Source organism: Eulemur rufifrons, chromosome 2 (genome assembly GCF_041146395.1).
Source record: "Eulemur rufifrons isolate Redbay chromosome 2, OSU_ERuf_1, whole genome shotgun sequence".
Taxonomy (NCBI): Eukaryota; Metazoa; Chordata; class Mammalia; order Primates; family Lemuridae; genus Eulemur; species Eulemur rufifrons.
The window spans coordinates 42501413-42518573 of NC_090984.1; the positions used below are offsets into that span (position 1 = coordinate 42501413).

At 39.7% G+C, this 17161-nt stretch overlaps 1 protein-coding gene across 1 annotated transcript in view; it reads left to right on the plus strand.

Annotated features, from left to right (window-relative positions):
- The first annotated feature begins 5804 nt into the window (after positions 1 to 5804).
- The window catches only part of SPPL2A (signal peptide peptidase like 2A), a 43234-nt gene continuing 31877 nt past the window's right edge, over positions 5805 to 17161 (plus strand). The window contains exon 1 of the mRNA XM_069460003.1: positions 5805 to 5998. Within this exon, the coding sequence (XP_069316104.1) occupies positions 5933 to 5998 (66 nt within the window). The 5' untranslated portion in view covers positions 5805 to 5932. The remainder of the gene's footprint in view (positions 5999 to 17161) is intronic.

Sequence of the window (17161 nt, forward strand, 5' to 3'; positions counted from 1 at the left end):
AAATCAGGTTTTAACTTCTTGAATTTGGTTCTATTTTTTATTTGAAATTGTTTTGGCCATTCTAGCTCCTTCACATTTCCATATAAATTTTGGAATTGGCGTACCACTTTCTACCAAAAACAGTTTGCTATTATTAGTATTTTGATTGGGATAGCATTATTTCTAAAGATCAATTTAGAAATAACTGACATTTTAACAATATTAAATCTCCCAATCTATAAGCATAGTATATCTCCCTATTTATTTAGGTCCCCTTTAATACTCACAGCAATGTTTTACAGTTTTCAATGTTCCAGTCTTGCACATCTTTTGCCAAATTTATCTTAAGTATTTGATATGTTTTGATGTTATCATAAATCATATTTTCTATTTCAATTTCCAATTGTGTATTGCCAGTATATAGGAACATAGTTGATTTTTGCATATTGGTCTTGTAGTGTTGATGTGGTGAGTTACCTTGACTATTTTACAAATATTGAGTCAAATCTTGCATTTTGGGGATGAATTCTAATTAGGGACGATATATTATTATTTGTATATTTTGCTGGATTCAATTTTCTAAAAGTGTGTTAAGGATTTTAGTATCTATGTTAATGCAGAATATTGGCCTACAGTTTTCTTCAATGTCTGTCTGGTTTTGGCATCATGGTAATGCTAGATCCATAAAATGACTTGGGAAGCATTCCCCCGCTTCAAGTCTTTGAAAGTGTTTGTGTAGAATTGGTATTATTTCTTCCTTAAACATTTGGTAAAATTCACCATCATTGAAGTCATGTGGGCTGCAGTTTTCTTTGTGGGAAGGCTTTTTGTTGTTTTGTCCTTTTTTTTTTTTTATTGGCTCAGGCTGGTCTTGAACTCTTGTCCTCTAAAGATACTCCCACCTCAGCCTCCCAAAATGCTAGGATTCTAGGCATGAACCACCACACCGGTTTGTGGGAAGGTTTTTGATGACAAATTCAATTTTTAGAATAGATAATCTGACTATCATTAATATCTATTCTTTTTGAGTAGTCTGTGTCTTTCAAGAAATTTCTATATTTCATTTAAGTCAAATTTATTGGCACAAAGTTGTCTATAATCTTTACTTGCTATCCTTTAAATGTCTTTAAGATCTTGAGTACTATTCCCTCTTTTGTTCCTGATGTTGGCAATGTGTATCTTCTCTCTTTTTTCTTATACCAGTTTGGCTAGAGTTTTCTCAATTCTATCAATCTTCTCAAAAAGCTAGTCTTTTGACTTTCTTCTGCTCACTTTGGATTTAATTTGCTTTTCTTTACTAGTTTCTTAAGGTAAAAGCTTAGGTCATTGATTTTAAAGGTGTATAATTTTCTAAGTGTTAAGTGCTACAAATTTCTTTTTAGGCTTTTTTTTTTTTTTTTTTTTTTTGTCAGGGTCTCACTCTGTAGCCCAGGCTAGAGAGAGTACAGTGGCATCATCATAGCTCATTGCAACCTCAAACTCCTAGGCTCAAGTGATCTTCCTGTCTCAGCCTCCCTAGTAGCTGGGACTACAGGCGAGCACCATCACACCTGGTTAACTTTTCTACTCTTTGTAGAGGTGGGGTCTTGCTCTTGCTCAGGCTGGCTTTTTAAGCACTTTTTAAAGCTATAGCTCTATCCCACCATATCTGATATGTCATGTTTACACTTTCTTCAGTTTTAAAATATTTCTTAATTCCCTGTGATTTCTTCTTTGACCTATGGGTTATTCAGAAATGCATGTTTAATTTCTAATTATTTGAGGATTTTCCAAATATCTTTCTGTTATTGATTTCCAATTTAATTATTTTGTGGTCAGAGAACATACTTTGTATGATCTGAAACCTCTTAAATTTATCAAGATGAGTTTTATGGCCAAATAGTTTATTTGGTAAAGGTCTCGTGTACACTTGAAATTATGCGGTTCTTGGGTGGAGTGTTCTATAAATGCCAATTAGGTCAAGTTGGTTGATGGTGATCAAATCTTCAGTATTCTTGCTGATTTTCTGTCTACTTGTTTCAGATACTGAGAGAGAAGTATTGAAATCTTTAACTATAATTATGGATGAATTTACTTTTCCTTTCAGTTTTATTAGTGTTGGAGCATAGGTTTTGTTTTTCATTTTAATTTCTCAGATGATTTGAATAGGAAGCCAAGATTGATAATCTCTGTTCTATACCGATACTCCTTCACTTACAATGGGGTTACCTCCTGAAAAATTCATCATAAGTTAAAGTATTTTAAGTCAAAAATGCATTCAATACCTCTAACCTAATCTCTAATATCATAGCTTAGTCTAGCCTACCTTAAACATGCTCAGAGCACTTACTTTAGCCTGCAGTTGGGCAAAATCACCTAACACAAAGCCTATTGTATAATAAAGTGTTGATATCTCATGTAATTTATTAAAAACGATACTGGAAGAGAAAAACAGAATAGCTGTATGGGTACTCGAAGTACAGTTTATACTGAATGCATATGGCTTTTGCAACATTACAAAGCTGAAAAATTGCAAGTCGACCCATTATAAGTCAGAGACCATCTGTACTAAAGAACTTATCCAGTTGCTCAGGAAAGCCTTTGGAGCATGTTGTTAACATTTCATCAGCATCTCCTGGGTACAAAACACTGTGCAGTGCCGGCAAACAACAGGTCATATGAATGATCTAGTGTGCAGGGGCAGAGTACTGAGTTTCAGCTCCTCCTCTTCTGCTGTCAACCTGGCAGTTTCCTCTTTTGCAAAATGAAGCCAGCATCTCTTTCCTACTTCCTAGAATATAGAAAGGCAACAAATAATATTCTATCTTTTATCATTGGGAAAAAAAGAAATTCTATAATATCAACTAAATATATTTACAAATCAAAATGATCTTTACTTTAATATTTATTTTCCATAATTGGGTTTTTATACATAGTGTTTTTTGTTTTTTTTTTTGTGAGACAGAGTCTAACTCTGTTGCCCAGGCTAGAGTGCCGTGGCGTCAGCCTAGCTCACAGCAACCTCAAACTCCTGGGCTCAAGCCATCCTCCTGCCTCAGCTTCCCGAGTAGCTGGGACTACAGGCATGCGCCACCATGCCCAGCTAATTTTTTCTATATATATTTTTAGTTGTCCAGCTAATTTCTTTCTATTTTTAGTAGAGACGGGGGTCTCGCTCTTGCTCAGGCTGGTCTCGAACTTCTGACCTTGAGTGATCCTCCCGCCTTGGCCTCTCAGAGTGCTAGGATTACAGGCGTGAGCCACCGCGCCCGGCCTATACATAGTTTCCTTAGAGAAGAAAGATATTGACTAAAAAATCTCCAGGTACTCTTTATCCTACTTAATACTTGCAGGGAAATTCATGTGTAACAGCAGTGTACTCCAAATAACCGTTAACAGCCTTTCCAGCAGTAAAGTCATTAAACAAGAATCTTTTAATCTTCCATTAATCCTCCCATTTTCCTTCACTTCATCCTACACAGGGACTTTGACTAAGGAAAAACCATTCTGGCAGAAAAATTATGACAAACAGTGCTGACACTTTAGACTACAGCCTTCTATTTTTCTTCTCCTTGTATACCCCTCCTCCTCCTCCTTTTAAACAATTTTCACAGTAATTTTACTCACATTACAAATTATGTAACTTTTATGACAGTTGTGCAAGGTAAGCAGAACAGGTATTACCGTTCACATTTTTCAGCAGAAAAAACTAAAGCAGATAAAGAGAGACTGCACAAGGAACTAGCCTATAATTTTGCAAGCATAAAATTTTTTTCAGCCAAGGGGAAGGAAGAATGAGCACAAATGTAGGCAGGAAAACCAGAGATCTTGAGACAGCCCCAGGTGCCACTTTAGAGCTTCACTAGGCAGAGGGCCATGAGAGGTGGAAGGGAATATTTGGAGATGAAAAGGGGAAACTGGTTTGTCCTAGGCAACTAGAGAGTGTGACAAGAGTCCAGGATTGACAGGCAGAAGACCTGAGTTCTGGCCTCATTGTGCCATTAAGCTTCAGACAACCCACATAGCCATCAACATTTGCACTTGCACATCCCACAAGCATTTCAAACTTATGTCCAAAAGTATTTCCCTTCTCCCATTCACTCCCCACCCCACTTCTCTCCTCTGGCAGCCAACTAAATACATAGCTCAGGGCAGGATTCTGGGAATCATCCTTCTTCCTTTATCTCCTGGGCTACCAAATTCTGCTACAAACCTTTCGGATCCATCTCCTTCTCCCCATTTCTTCTGCCTCAGCTGTCTTAGTTCAGGCCCACATTCTCCCTGGCCTGGGTTTGGGTATTGCAGTTATCTAACAGGTCTCCTGGCTTCCACTGCTTGTCCTGTTTTAAACCCATCTGCCACCCTGCCAGCCACCACAGAGAGCTTTCTAAAACAGAAATTGCATGTCATTGCTCTATTTATCATTCATTGCTCTCCACCACCAAAAGGATGAAGCCTAAAGTCCCAAGCTGTCCCAATCTATTTGTGATTTGGCTCTGCCCTCTTCTCACACTTCATCTTTCTCCACTCATAACTTCAGCCAAGCCCAAGTTTTGCAGTTCCTTCAATGCCACCTTTCGCTTTGACACTAATGGTTCACTCTTCCTGGAAGTGCCCCTCCTTTCTCTACCCTTTGCCTGGCTAAAATTAACTGACATTCTGGACTGGCTCAGGCTGGAATTCATCCTGGCACCCCTTTTATACTTCCCTTTGCTACTCCCATAATATCCTGGGCAAACAAGAGTCACTATTCATCCTGAACTATGTTCGTTCACACATCTGTGTCCCTCACTAAACTATGAGCTGTGGGATGGCAGGGACACTGTCCTGTCCAGTCTTTGGTATTAAATATTCATCCAACAAATATTTGAGGACTTACGATATGCCAAATGTTGTAGGTGTAAGGGGCATAGCAGTGAACAAAGCAAAGACACTTCTTATATCAAGTGGGAGGCAACATAATTAATAAATAAACAGATAAATAAGACAATATGAAAGAATGAAAAATGCTATGCAGAGAATTAAAATAAAACATGATATAAAAGTGACTGGAGGGGTACTTCAGATTGGGTATGTCAGGAAGTTCCCTCAGGAGAAGTAACTTTTAAGCTGACAAGTGAATGCCAACAAGGCAGGAATTCTGGGCTTCAGAGAGAAGAGCATTCCAGCCAAGAGGACTACCAGCACAAAGGCCAGAGGGACCAAAGAAGACCCTTGTGGCTTAGTGCGTGGGAAAAGCAGTAAAGATGGGGATAGAAAGGAACGCAGGGGCCAGACTGTGTAAACTTAGTAGGCCAGAGTAGAGTTTTGATTTTGTTCCAAGTATGATGAAGAGTGACATGCTCTGTGTTTTTTAAAAGATCATCCTGGGACTTGTGTGTGGCTAATGGGCTGTCCAGAGGGGAAAGTGAGTCCAGCTTGTTGAAGAGAAACGTTGGTGGCCCGGACACGGTGGTGGTTTTGGAGAAAGTGGATGGATTTCGGTTATATGTGTGAGTTAGCGTGGCCAGAACCTATCGATAGCCAGATGAATTAAGGATGACCCTTAGATTTTTGGCTCCATGGAGCAGTTGAGTAATTACCGCGGAACCCAGCGGACGCTCAGCCACTTCTAGGAGGGCCTTGAGAAAGTCCCTTCGCCTGCCGCCTCCGGCAAGATTAAAGGAAGGCAGCTGGAGGGCGACACGCCCAGGCCCGCAGCCAGCGGCGACCCGGCGCCGGGACGCAGAGAGAGGGCGCGTGCCCACGCCGACCAGCCAGGGACTCTCCGAGCCCCGCCGGCGGTTTCCGCAGCTCGCGGGCGGGGCCGGAAGAGGAAGTCGGCGCTGCTGTGGCGGCCCCGGCAGCACAGCTGTCCCGACCGAGCACGCCCGCCCGCCCTTGTCCCGCCGGGCCACGGAGGCAGCGCGCCGGCAGGATCCCGAGCTTCCCCCCGAGCCGCGCCGCGCCGCAGCACCCGGCACCCGCTAGTCCGATGGGACCGCAGCGGCGGCTGCTCCCCGCCGCGGCCGCCCTGTTCTGGGGCTTCCTGCTCCCGCTGGTAAGGGAGGCGGACGGGCGCTCGGGCCTCCCCGGGGCGGGGCGGGGCCGGGCTGGGGCTCCTGTCCCCCTCCCCTCCCCACCCGGCTCCCGCCCGGCCTCCTCCCACGAGGCCTGCTCCCCTTTCCCCCTTTCATCCTCCTCCCCTTCCCGTTACTCCTTTCCTTCCAGCCGCGAGTGGTTCACCCTCTTTCCTCCAGTCCTCCTGCCCACCTCCCGTTCCTGGCGAAATACCTGCCCTCCCAGAAAGATATCTGCAGAGCGCCTTATGCTACATTGACCTTGGTGCTGCTTTATAGTTTTTCACTGTCCTAGCATTTTTAAAAAATTGATCTCTGGGTTTTATTATCTAAGCCTGCTTCTTAACCTCTTTCCCCTGGGAAGAAAAAAAATATATATAAAAGGCCTCAGGGGCGTTTAACGGTTCCAGGACTGAACTTCAATTGCACCAATACAGATTTCTTTTTTTATTCCCCTTCCCTTTTGTAGTTCCTGCTTCGCCTTGGGGCTTCTTTGATGCTGTTCTGAGGGTTTGTTTTGTTTTGTAATAGTAACAATTTAAAATAACTTTTAAAAGAACACCCCAAATGTAATGACTTTAGTGGTTTTCAGTTTTCTGCCTACTTTAAAGGGATGTGAGTGGATTAAGTAAAAATGACAAATATGTGTTCATAAGTTTGGTTTCATAATTACCGAAAAGTAATAATGTTTTAAAATTCAGCATCAAGTAATTTGAGCTTCGGTTGGGGGTGAGAAAGCCAGTGTTTCAGTTTTTGTTTCTAGTGACTTTCATTTAGGGAGTTTCAGGTTGGAAACTTTTATGAGTAGTATTTATACAGAATTGATGTGGTGTAAGCCTGTCCAGTTCTTTCCATTAGAATGTGTCATTTTTCTGGAAGAGTATGTTTTGTTTACTCTCCAGTTTAAAGGGTTAGTATTAATGAATATATTCATATGAGAATGTCTTTAACATTTATTGAGAAATCAAAACAGTATTTAGTGCCTTTGTTGCATTCATAATTTTGCTAGGCAACATAAGGAACATGAATGAGAATGTATTTAAAGATTGCTTGGGGGAGAGGAGTATAATATAAAAAATAACAAAATAGCAGTGTTAGTCTGAGTCTTTGAGGTGTTTACTATGTAATCAAGCAAAGTTATCGAAGTGTTTTTGAACTCATTTGAATCTTTTAAGGTGATGGTAATAATATATATGTCACATTCCCACTAATCCTTTCTCAACATAAATTAATAAATTGTCCAATAATACATCAATTCCTCATAAACTCACGTGGACATTCTTATTAAAAGCCCTGCCCTCTCTCCCCACCCCACATGAAAAATTTAAGCAAAATAGTCATGTGATTTCATAGGGTTCACAAATCTAAAACTCATCCCTATTCTAAAATATATTAATAGCAAGTCTTTTCCACATTCTGGATTTTAGGCTTTTTAAAATTACATTTATATAGTTTGTTGTATCTCATCATGTTAATCTTGGATTCTATATTCCTCAGTTTCAGGGATGTTGTGGGGATTAGGTAATATTCTTTTACTCCGCAAATATTTGATGTGCGTCTATTATATGCCAGGTACTGTGCTGATAACTATGAATAAACTGACAAGATCTCTTTAAATTGTAAAGATTTTTTTAATACCAACTAGTATTGATTTTCTATTTCTTATTGATTTCTCTATGGATCTGTTTTCTTCTTAACTCATCTTTTAATTTCCTGAGGAGGTCTCTTTCTCATTCCTTTTCTTTTCTGAGGAACTTGGATAAATCTGGTTTCCTTTTCCTCAGCTAGAGCTCTCTCTCCTGTCTTCTTTCTTGCTAGATACCTGGTTCCTTTCCTCCAACACCATCCGAAGTCCTGTACCATTTTCTACCTGAAGCCCTTGTTTATTCCTCTTCCCTAATCTAACAGCTCTAGGTGGCCTCTCTAAGTTCATTTGAATGAACGATAACAGCTCAATCATTTCATTTCTCCCCTCTGGGCTCTTGAAGCTGGCATTACTTCCCCTTAGTCATGTAATAACAGGGCCAACATCCTTATCTAGAAGCAGCCCATAATCTTCAGAAACTACTGCCACATCCTTGTAGAAGAGGCAGAGGATCTAGTATTGGAAAAGCCTTTAGTGATCATTTAGCCTGTCCTCCTCCTCTTGATCATCTTCACATCAGAGTGACGTCACTGTGTATTTTCAACTCATCTAGCTGTTAGTGCCTAGCAGGTGGTTAGCTCTGTCTTGGCACTGTCATAATTCCATTTCACACTTGTCCTTACCCGATCCAACCCCACCCCCAGCCCCAGTTGTTAGGCCTTTATTTCACAGAGTGGACCCAGTCATGGCGTTCTGTCTCAAAGGGAATGAGTGATGTTTAGTCTGGCTCTGTCTTAAAATTGCTTAAAAGTTCTCTAAAGAATCCCGAGTCTTTCTCCTAATGTTTTTATAAAACTTCCGTTCATTTTTTCTTTACTTTGAAGAATTTGAAATATTATTCAGCTGCATCTTGAACTTACTACAATGAAGTGATAATCAGGATCCCCTGCAGAAAAATCTCTTGCTGAAAATTTGCATTCCTTTTGTACTGCACCAACTCAAAGAATCTTCTTTTTTATTTTATTTATTTATTTTTTCTATTGGTCTTTTCACTGACTTGGGAAAGAGTCTTCTTTAATTATTTCTCTTCTCTCAACCACTAGGAGAAAGTAGGTGTGTTCTGTTACCCAAGCTGAGCTGCTGTGCTATGGAATGAATTGTGTCACCTTCCCACCCCAAATTCATATGCTGAAGCCTTAACCTCCTGTGTGGTATATTGGGAGATGGGACCTTTGAGAGATAATTAGGTTTAGAGAAGGTCATGAGGATGGGACCCTCATGATAGGATTAGTGCCCCTATAAGAAAAGACACCAGAGAGCTTTCTCTCTCTCTTTGCCATGTTAGGACACAGTGAGCAGGTAGCCATCTACAAACCAGGAGGAGAGCCCACAATGGAAACTGACCCTTCTGAAACCTTGATCTTGGACTTCTGGCCTCCAGAACTGTGGAAAACTATGGTTTTATTGTTTAAGACCCCTAGTCTATGGTATTATGTTACGGCATCCCATGGAATGAGTTAAGATTTTTAGGGCTGTTGGAATGGAATGAATGTATTTTTCCTGCTAGAAGGACCTGAATTTAGGGAAAGGGAGGAGGCATGCTATGGACTGAATTGTATCCTCAAAAATTCATATGTTGAAATTCTAACCCCCAACGTGATAGTATTTCATATGGAGAAATACTGTAGAGATTGGGGCTTTGGGGAGATAATTAGGTTTAGATCAGGTCATGAGGGTTTCACTCTCGTGATGGGATTTATTTATTTATTTTTTTTTTGAGACAGAGTCTCCCTCTGTTGCCCGGGCTAGAGTGCCATGGAGTCAGCCCAGCTCACAACAACCTCAAACTCCTGGGCTCAAGCAATCCTTCTCCCTCAGCCTCCCGAGGAGCTGGGACTACAGACATGCTCCACCATGCCCAGCTAATTTTTTCTATATATATTTTTAGCTGTCCAAATCATTTCTTTCTATTTTTTAGTAGAGACAGGGTCTCGCTCTTGCTCAGGCTGGTCTCAAACTCCTGACCTCGAGCGATCCTCCCGCCTCGGCCTCCCAGAGTGCTAGGATTACAGGCGTGAGCCGCCGCGCCCGGCCATGATGGGATTAAGGGCCTTATAAGAAGAGATGCTGGAGAGCTTGCTCTCTTTCTCTCCTTACCATGTGATGATACTGTGAGAAAGTGACCATCTACAAGCCAGGGAGAGAGCCCTCACTAAAAACTGACCCTGGTGGCACCTTGATCTTGAACTTCTAGCCTCCAGAACTATGAGAAAATAAATTTCTATTATGTAAGCCACCCAGTCTATGGTACATTGTTATGGCAGCCTGAGCTAAGACTTACTGGTTTTGTTAAAATCTTCCTTTAGCTTTCAGGTTCTTCACAGTTTTTGTTTTACCTTCTTGCCTCTGAGCTGTCTCTGACTTTCTGCATCCCATTGACTGCTTGCTAAATCACTGATGGCTCCTTCCCAAAATGTGACACCTATAAGTAAATTTCCTTTGAAACTCAAAATAATCCTGAGAATGTTCAGGAAAATTACGATTTGTCCAGATCATATAGAAAGTTATGAAAGATAAGACTAGAACCTAAGTGTTTTGATGTTTTTCCACTAACTTATGCAGTGATAATTTTTTCCCTGAATGAAAAATAGGACAGAAGACTCATATGATAAATTTGTTAATTTTGCTTATAAAAAAAGGTTTAAAGGTAGGAAAAGTTATGTTTAGTGTGTATTTGATAAATTGTTTGTTAAAAGTCACCTGAAATTTGGTCCATTTATGAAAATCTGGACCATAAATTCTCCAGATAGAGGCCCTTTCCCTAAGATATTAAAATTTTTTTAAACAGGCGATTGCCTTTAGGCAAGAATTTGCTAAGCTTTACCGTGCCCTACAATCTCAAATCTTCTCTGGTTTGTTCATTTATATTACCTGCCTGGCCTTATAGTCATTTGAGTTTGTAAATTCTAGGGTAAATCATAAATTCTGTAAAAGTTGAGATGTATCATTAAGTAGTAAGATTACTTAGGGAAAAGCAAGAAGGCTAGATCCAGGCAACAAGTGGAATGTAAGCGCCATGGAGGAGGAACCCTGCCTGACTCATTCTCTCTGTCTCCCCAGGCATCTCATAGACTGCAGAGTATTGAATGAATGAATGAATGGCTACCTTGTCTCCTCCACAACACCCTAATGCGCCTTAGTCTGTGCATTCTATGTTCCCAGAATCTCCAAATGGGAGGAATGATCCTGGCCATACTTTTTCAATGGCCCACAGACTGCTCTGTTTCCCTGTTAAATCCCTGTTTGATGCCCTAGCTCCCACTCAGGCACTATTTAAATAATGAAGATTACACTTAATCTCTGTGGGTCTGATTCTAGTCACTTTCAGGGCACCATTTCCATAAATCTTGAATATGAGAAGTAGGAGTAGAAACAGTGTAGGTTGTCTTGATTATTATGTAAATTATTAGGGAGGAAAGAGTGAATGATCAGAGAGTTACTTGGGAACATGTGTCTTCCAGATACATAATTTCAACTCAGCCTTTCCTGTATCAGCATCACCTGGGAGCTTGTTAGAAATGCAGAATCTCACACTCTACTCATACCTACTGAATCAAAATCTGCATTTTAAAATGATCACTAAGTGATTTGTATGCACATTAAATCTTCAGAATCACTGCTTCTATAGCGGTGGTTCTCAAACTTTAACAGGCATCAGAATTATCAGAAGCACTTGTTAAAACATAAACTGGCAGAGTTTCTGATTCAGTAGGTCTGGAATGGGGCCCAAGAATTTGCATTTTTAATACCTTAACTATTAAAATTTTTACTAGGGACTCTTTGACTTTAATCACATTCTGTTTACAATTATCTATTTCAGGTTTGTTTTTAATCTCCCCAGTATGACTATACTTTCTTGTGTTTCTTTTTTTGGCAGCTTTATTAAGCTACAATTCACATACTACATAATTCACCCATTTAAAGTGTACAATTCAATGATTTTATTATATTCACAGCTACATGCAACTATCACCGCAGCCAATTTAGAACATTTTCATCATTTCTTAAAGAAACCAATATGCAGAACACAGAGGATTTTTAGGGCAGTGAAACTATTCAGTATGATGTAACGGTGGACATATGTCATTGTACATTTTTCAATACCCATAGAAAATGAACCCTAGGCCAGGCGTGGTGGCTCACACCTGTAATCCTAACACTCTGGGAGGCCGATCTGATCACTTGAGGTCAGGAATTCAAGGCCAGCCTGAGCTATAGCAAGACCTGGTCTCTATTAAATATAGAAAAAATTAGCCGGGCATGGTGGCGAGTGCCTGTAGTCCCAGCTACTTGGGAGACTGAGGCAGGAGAATTGCTAAAGCCCAGTAGTTTGAGGTTGCAGTGAGCTGTGATGATGCCACTATACTCTAGCCCATTTAACAGACCCTGTCTCAAAAAAAAAATTAAAATTAAAAAACAGTGAACCTTAATGTAAACTGTGGACTTTGGGTGATAATGATGTGTCATGTAGGTTTATCAGTTTTTACAAATGTACCACTCTGCTGTGAAATGTTGATAGTGGAGGAGGCCTGTGCATGTGTAGGATAGGGGGATATATTAGAACTCTTTACTTTCTGCTCATTTTGCTGTGAACCTAAAACTGCTCTAAAATAAAGTCCATTAAAAAAGAAAGAAACCTCATACCCTTTAGCTGTCATTCCCCCATCTCTGCATCCCACCAAGCCCTACATAACCACTAATTTTCCAATCATTAATCTTTGTATTTCTTTTGCATTGTACAAGTACTTGGCAAGGTGCCAGGTGTATTATTATTTTTAAGAGCTTAATTTGTAGAAACAATTGCATCATCTAACTTAATCCTCACGACAACTCCAAGTGTTATTGTCATCTCAAAGCTGAAGATATTGAAATTTAAGGTAGGTTAAATAATTTGTAACATAACCAGTAAATGGTGAAACTGGCATTGTATCTTAGGTCTCTAATCCCACAACTCATGCTCTTAACCTTTATACCATAATATGTATTGTGGCAAACTGAATTTTTGAAGCTACACAGTCTCTATGAGAAATTTCACCAAGATATTTTAAAAGTAGTGGAAATGCTTAGGTTGTTGGGCATGCTAGCTCGCTCATGAAATTTGCTGCATGTTCCACATTTGGCACTATTACAGGATTACATATGTTTGTACTTTCATCTTTTATACTAGTCTTCCACTAAAATTTGTGTTTTGTCATAGTAATTCCCATATCAATGAGTTTTGCTTTTATCATTAATGAATTTTCTACAATTGTAGAAAAAATTATGTAATTCCTTTATGGCACTAAATCTTACTCAATTTGAATTTCTTCGTACATCCTTGGACATTTAAGCCTTTCAAAAATATTTCATAGTTTTTGTAATTAAAAAGTGACACACTGGCCGGGCGCGGTGGCTGATGCCTGTAATCCTAGCACTTTGGGAAGCCAAGGCGGGTAGATCATTTGAGCTCAGGAGTTCAAGACCAGCCTGAGCAAGAGTGAGACCCTGTCTCTACTAAAAATAGAAAGAAATTAGCTGGACAACTAAAATATATAGAAAAAATTAGCCAGGATGGTGGCGCATGCCTGTAGCCCCAGCTACTCGGGAGGCTGAGTCAGAAGGATCACTTGAGCCCAGGAGTTTGAGGTGGCTGTGAGCTAGGCTGATGCCACGGCACTCTAGCCAGGGCAAAAGAGCAAGACTCTGTCTCAAAAAAAAAAAAAAAAAGTGACACAGAATATTATGCAGTTGTACGAAAGGAGGTAGTGTATATTTATCAATATGGAAAATCTAATACATAAAATTTAAATTTTAGAAAAGCTATAGAGAATATGTATAATATGGACTCCATATGTGTAAAACAAATATATGTGTGTATATATACATCTTAAATATTCATAGTGTCGAGAAAGATATAAAAGAACCCCCCGACAGTGTGATTGTGAGAGCCAAGATGAGAGGAAAGGAATTTATGTATACCCTTCTATTTTGTCTGAGTGTTTTTCCTATTTCTCTCCCCTTCCCAATCTTTTCACACTCTCACCTTTGCCTTTGATTTCCTCTCACTCCTTTCGTTTAATAGCCTCTTTGTGTATGTCTCCACACCTTTCTTCAGGCTCATATAAATGTACAGATGTATGTAGGGGCTTTTGGGGAGATCATTATATAAAAATGGGATTACACTATAAATATCTCTCTGGAACTTGCTTTTCTCACTATGGACAGCTTCTGTTTCTAGAAATAGATCTAGCTCTTTATTTGAATAGCTGTGTACTATGCACATCATAACGTAATAAGCACCTTATTGGTAGAAGTTGTTTTTTCTTTTTTTTTTTTTTGCTATAACATAATATTGCAGTGAGTGTTCTTATACATTTATCTTTGTGCATTTGTGTAATATGAATCAGAGGATACTGTGTATTAAAATTTTTGATAGATGCTGCTAATTGTCTATTGAAAAGGTTATACCATTTCATCAGCAGTGTGCACAATTAGAACCCAGATCCTGATCTAAATACCCTACCTCTTCAAAAGGAGTTTAGTGGAATGGCTGGTTCCACTAAGGACAAGCTCAGCCTAAGATATCTTATGCCAAAAAAAACAAGAAGTCCTCAAAGACTAATGGGATCTTGTATAACGGATACAAAGAGCCAGCTGGATGAGGCTCTAATGGCCAAATTTGGGAAAATTTCAATATCAAACAATGAATTGTAATTATACCACATTGGATTTTTTTAAAAAAATCAATGAGTTTCTAGTGATAGTAAACAAAGATGATGGAAGGAGAGAATAAAGCTATTTTAAGAAGAATGCTAACTAATAAATGTAGTAGGAATGATAATATTAAAAAAACATTCACCATTTTGCAACCCCTGATGCAATATGTAAAATTAAGTTCAGGCAAGGATCATCATAAAGACTAAAGCCTTGGTGAGAAGTTGTTGGGCTTTTCCCATGGTACCACCAATCACAAAGGGAAAAAATATACCTTTACGCTAGAGAAATCCTCCAGGTACTACCTTAACCAGTACCTTAACCAGATGATCAAACTCTACATCACTAATGATGGGAAATCCTAATGTTATGTGCCATTTTGTTGGATGCAGGAAGAAGCACCCAGTTCACTTATGAAATATTCTCTCCAAAAATGTTTAACCTAAATTTAATCAACTCTCATGTTTATCTGCAGGATTAGCTTCTGTAGTTAGAATTGTAGACTATATGACCTTATGTAGATTATGTGAGTAACTTGAGTCTCAGAGTGCTTGTTTGTAAAACAGTGACACTGAATCAGATAAATGTATGAAAATAACCTAGCATGTAGTTTGTTATATAGTAAGAACGTAATGTATTAGTTCAGCTTGGCTGTTAGAATCCATTTATGGCCACCAAGTAAGTAGCTGAATATTATAAAAACTACATTTCTCTTTTTTACATCTAATTTCCTTTTTTTTTTTGAGACAGAGTGTCGCTTTGTTGCCCAGGCTAGAGTGAGTACCGTGGCGTCAGCCTAGCTCACAGCAACCTCAAACGCCTGGGCTTAAGCAATCCTACTGCCTCAGCCTCCCGAGTAGCTGGGACTACAGGCATGCGCCACCATGCCCGGCTAATTTTTTTTTCTCTATATATTTTAGTTGGCCAGATAATTTCTTTCTATTTTTAGTAGAGACGAGGTCTCGCTCATTGCTCAGGCTGGTCTCGAACTCCTGACCTTGAGCGATCCACCCGCCTCGGCCTCCCAGAGTGCTAGGATTACAGGCGTGAGCCACCGCGCCCGGCCCTAATTTCCTTATCTATATAATTTGATGGCATATTTTGTGAATTCCCTACACTTGCTTATATCCATAAGCTAATGAAGCCCCAAGTATGCCATAAAGCCCTCTAATCTAAAATGTTCTAGGGACATTTTAGGTAGGAGAGCATGCATTTGAACATTTCTATATTGGTTAGAAATTTAGGCCGGGTGCAGTGGCTCACGTCTGTAATCCTAGCACTCTGGGAGGCCGAGTTGGGAGGATCACTTGAGGTCAGGAGTTCGAGACCAGCCTGAGCAAGAGTGAGACCCCGTCTCTACTAAAAATAGAAAGAAATGATCTGGACAGCTAAAAATATATATAGAAAAAAATTAGCCGGGCATGGTGGCACATGCCTGTAGTCCCAGCTCCTCGGGAGGCTGAGGCAGAAGGATTGCTTAAGCCCAGGAGTTTGAGGTTGCTGTGAGCTTGATGCTATGGCACTCTAGCCTGGGCAACAAGAGCGAGACTCTGTCTCAAAAAAAAAAAAAAACAAAAAAACATATATATATATATATATATGAAATTTAGGTTGACTTCTATGAAAATACTGATTTTGTAGATTAAAAATGGTCAAATATCAGTAGTTTCATGTGGTTTAACCTAATTCGTACTTTAGTGGCAGAGGCTTGGTGCATCATCTTTATTTGCCAAATAACCTTTTTTTTCCTTCCTTATGGTTTTAGAAAAAGATTTGCTCAAAGGAGGAGACAGGCAGGATTTGTACTGAGCCAAGTGTGAAGGAAATTGTGATATGGAGTGGTATTTTAAATATTTTAAGATGTTTCTTCATTTCATACTCTTCCTTTCCCACTACCCATCCCATGTATGGTAGTTATTCTTTTCAATCACTTCTTACCTCTTGCCTTTTCAAGTAGTGGGAAAGAAAAAAAAAAAGGGGAAGAAAATTATTCTACCTCTTCTTTTTCCTTACTGTAAACTCTAGATTGGTCTTTTTTTAATAGGCAATTGCAGGCCGGGCGTGGTGGCTCACGCCTGTAATCCTAGCACTCTGGGAGGCCGAGGAGGGCGGATCATTTGAGCTCAGGAGTTCGAGACCAGCCTGAGCAAGAGGGAGACGCTGTCTCTACTAAAAATAGAAAGAAATTAGCCAAACAACTAAAATATACAGAAAAGTTAGCCGGGCATGGTGGCGCATGCCTGTAGTCCCAGCTACTCGGGAGGCTGAGGCAGGAGGATTGCTTGAGCCCAGGAGTTTGAGGTTGCTGTGAGCTAGGCTGACGCCAGGGCACTCTAGCCTGGGCAATAGAGTGAGACTGTCTCAAAAAAAAAAAAAAAAAATAGGCAATTGCAGAATCTTGAAAATGTAAGCCAGAATAATTTACTTCATGTTCCAGCTGGTTCTCTTCTAAAGATAGCACTTAGAAATAATAATGTACTTTTTTTTTTTTACTCTAGTTACTAATAGAATATGGAAGGTAAGACAGGTTGAGGGATTTTGAGTGCATTTTCTTTTATAGAACATAAGCAATGAAGTAATAACTTATAGGAAATTGAAAAAGAAAGTTTCAGGCTGTAAAGGAGTATTGAAGTTGTTACATCATAGCAAGATCCTCCCTGGACTATGGCTTTTATAACAAGGGCCATGATTGCTATTCCTGTAAGAAAGTGACCTACCCTCCTTAAAGAATGTATTCTGGGTAAATGTGTATAGTTTTAGTATTCCCAAGTCTTCTTTTCATTTCCTCAAACAAGAAGAAATAAAT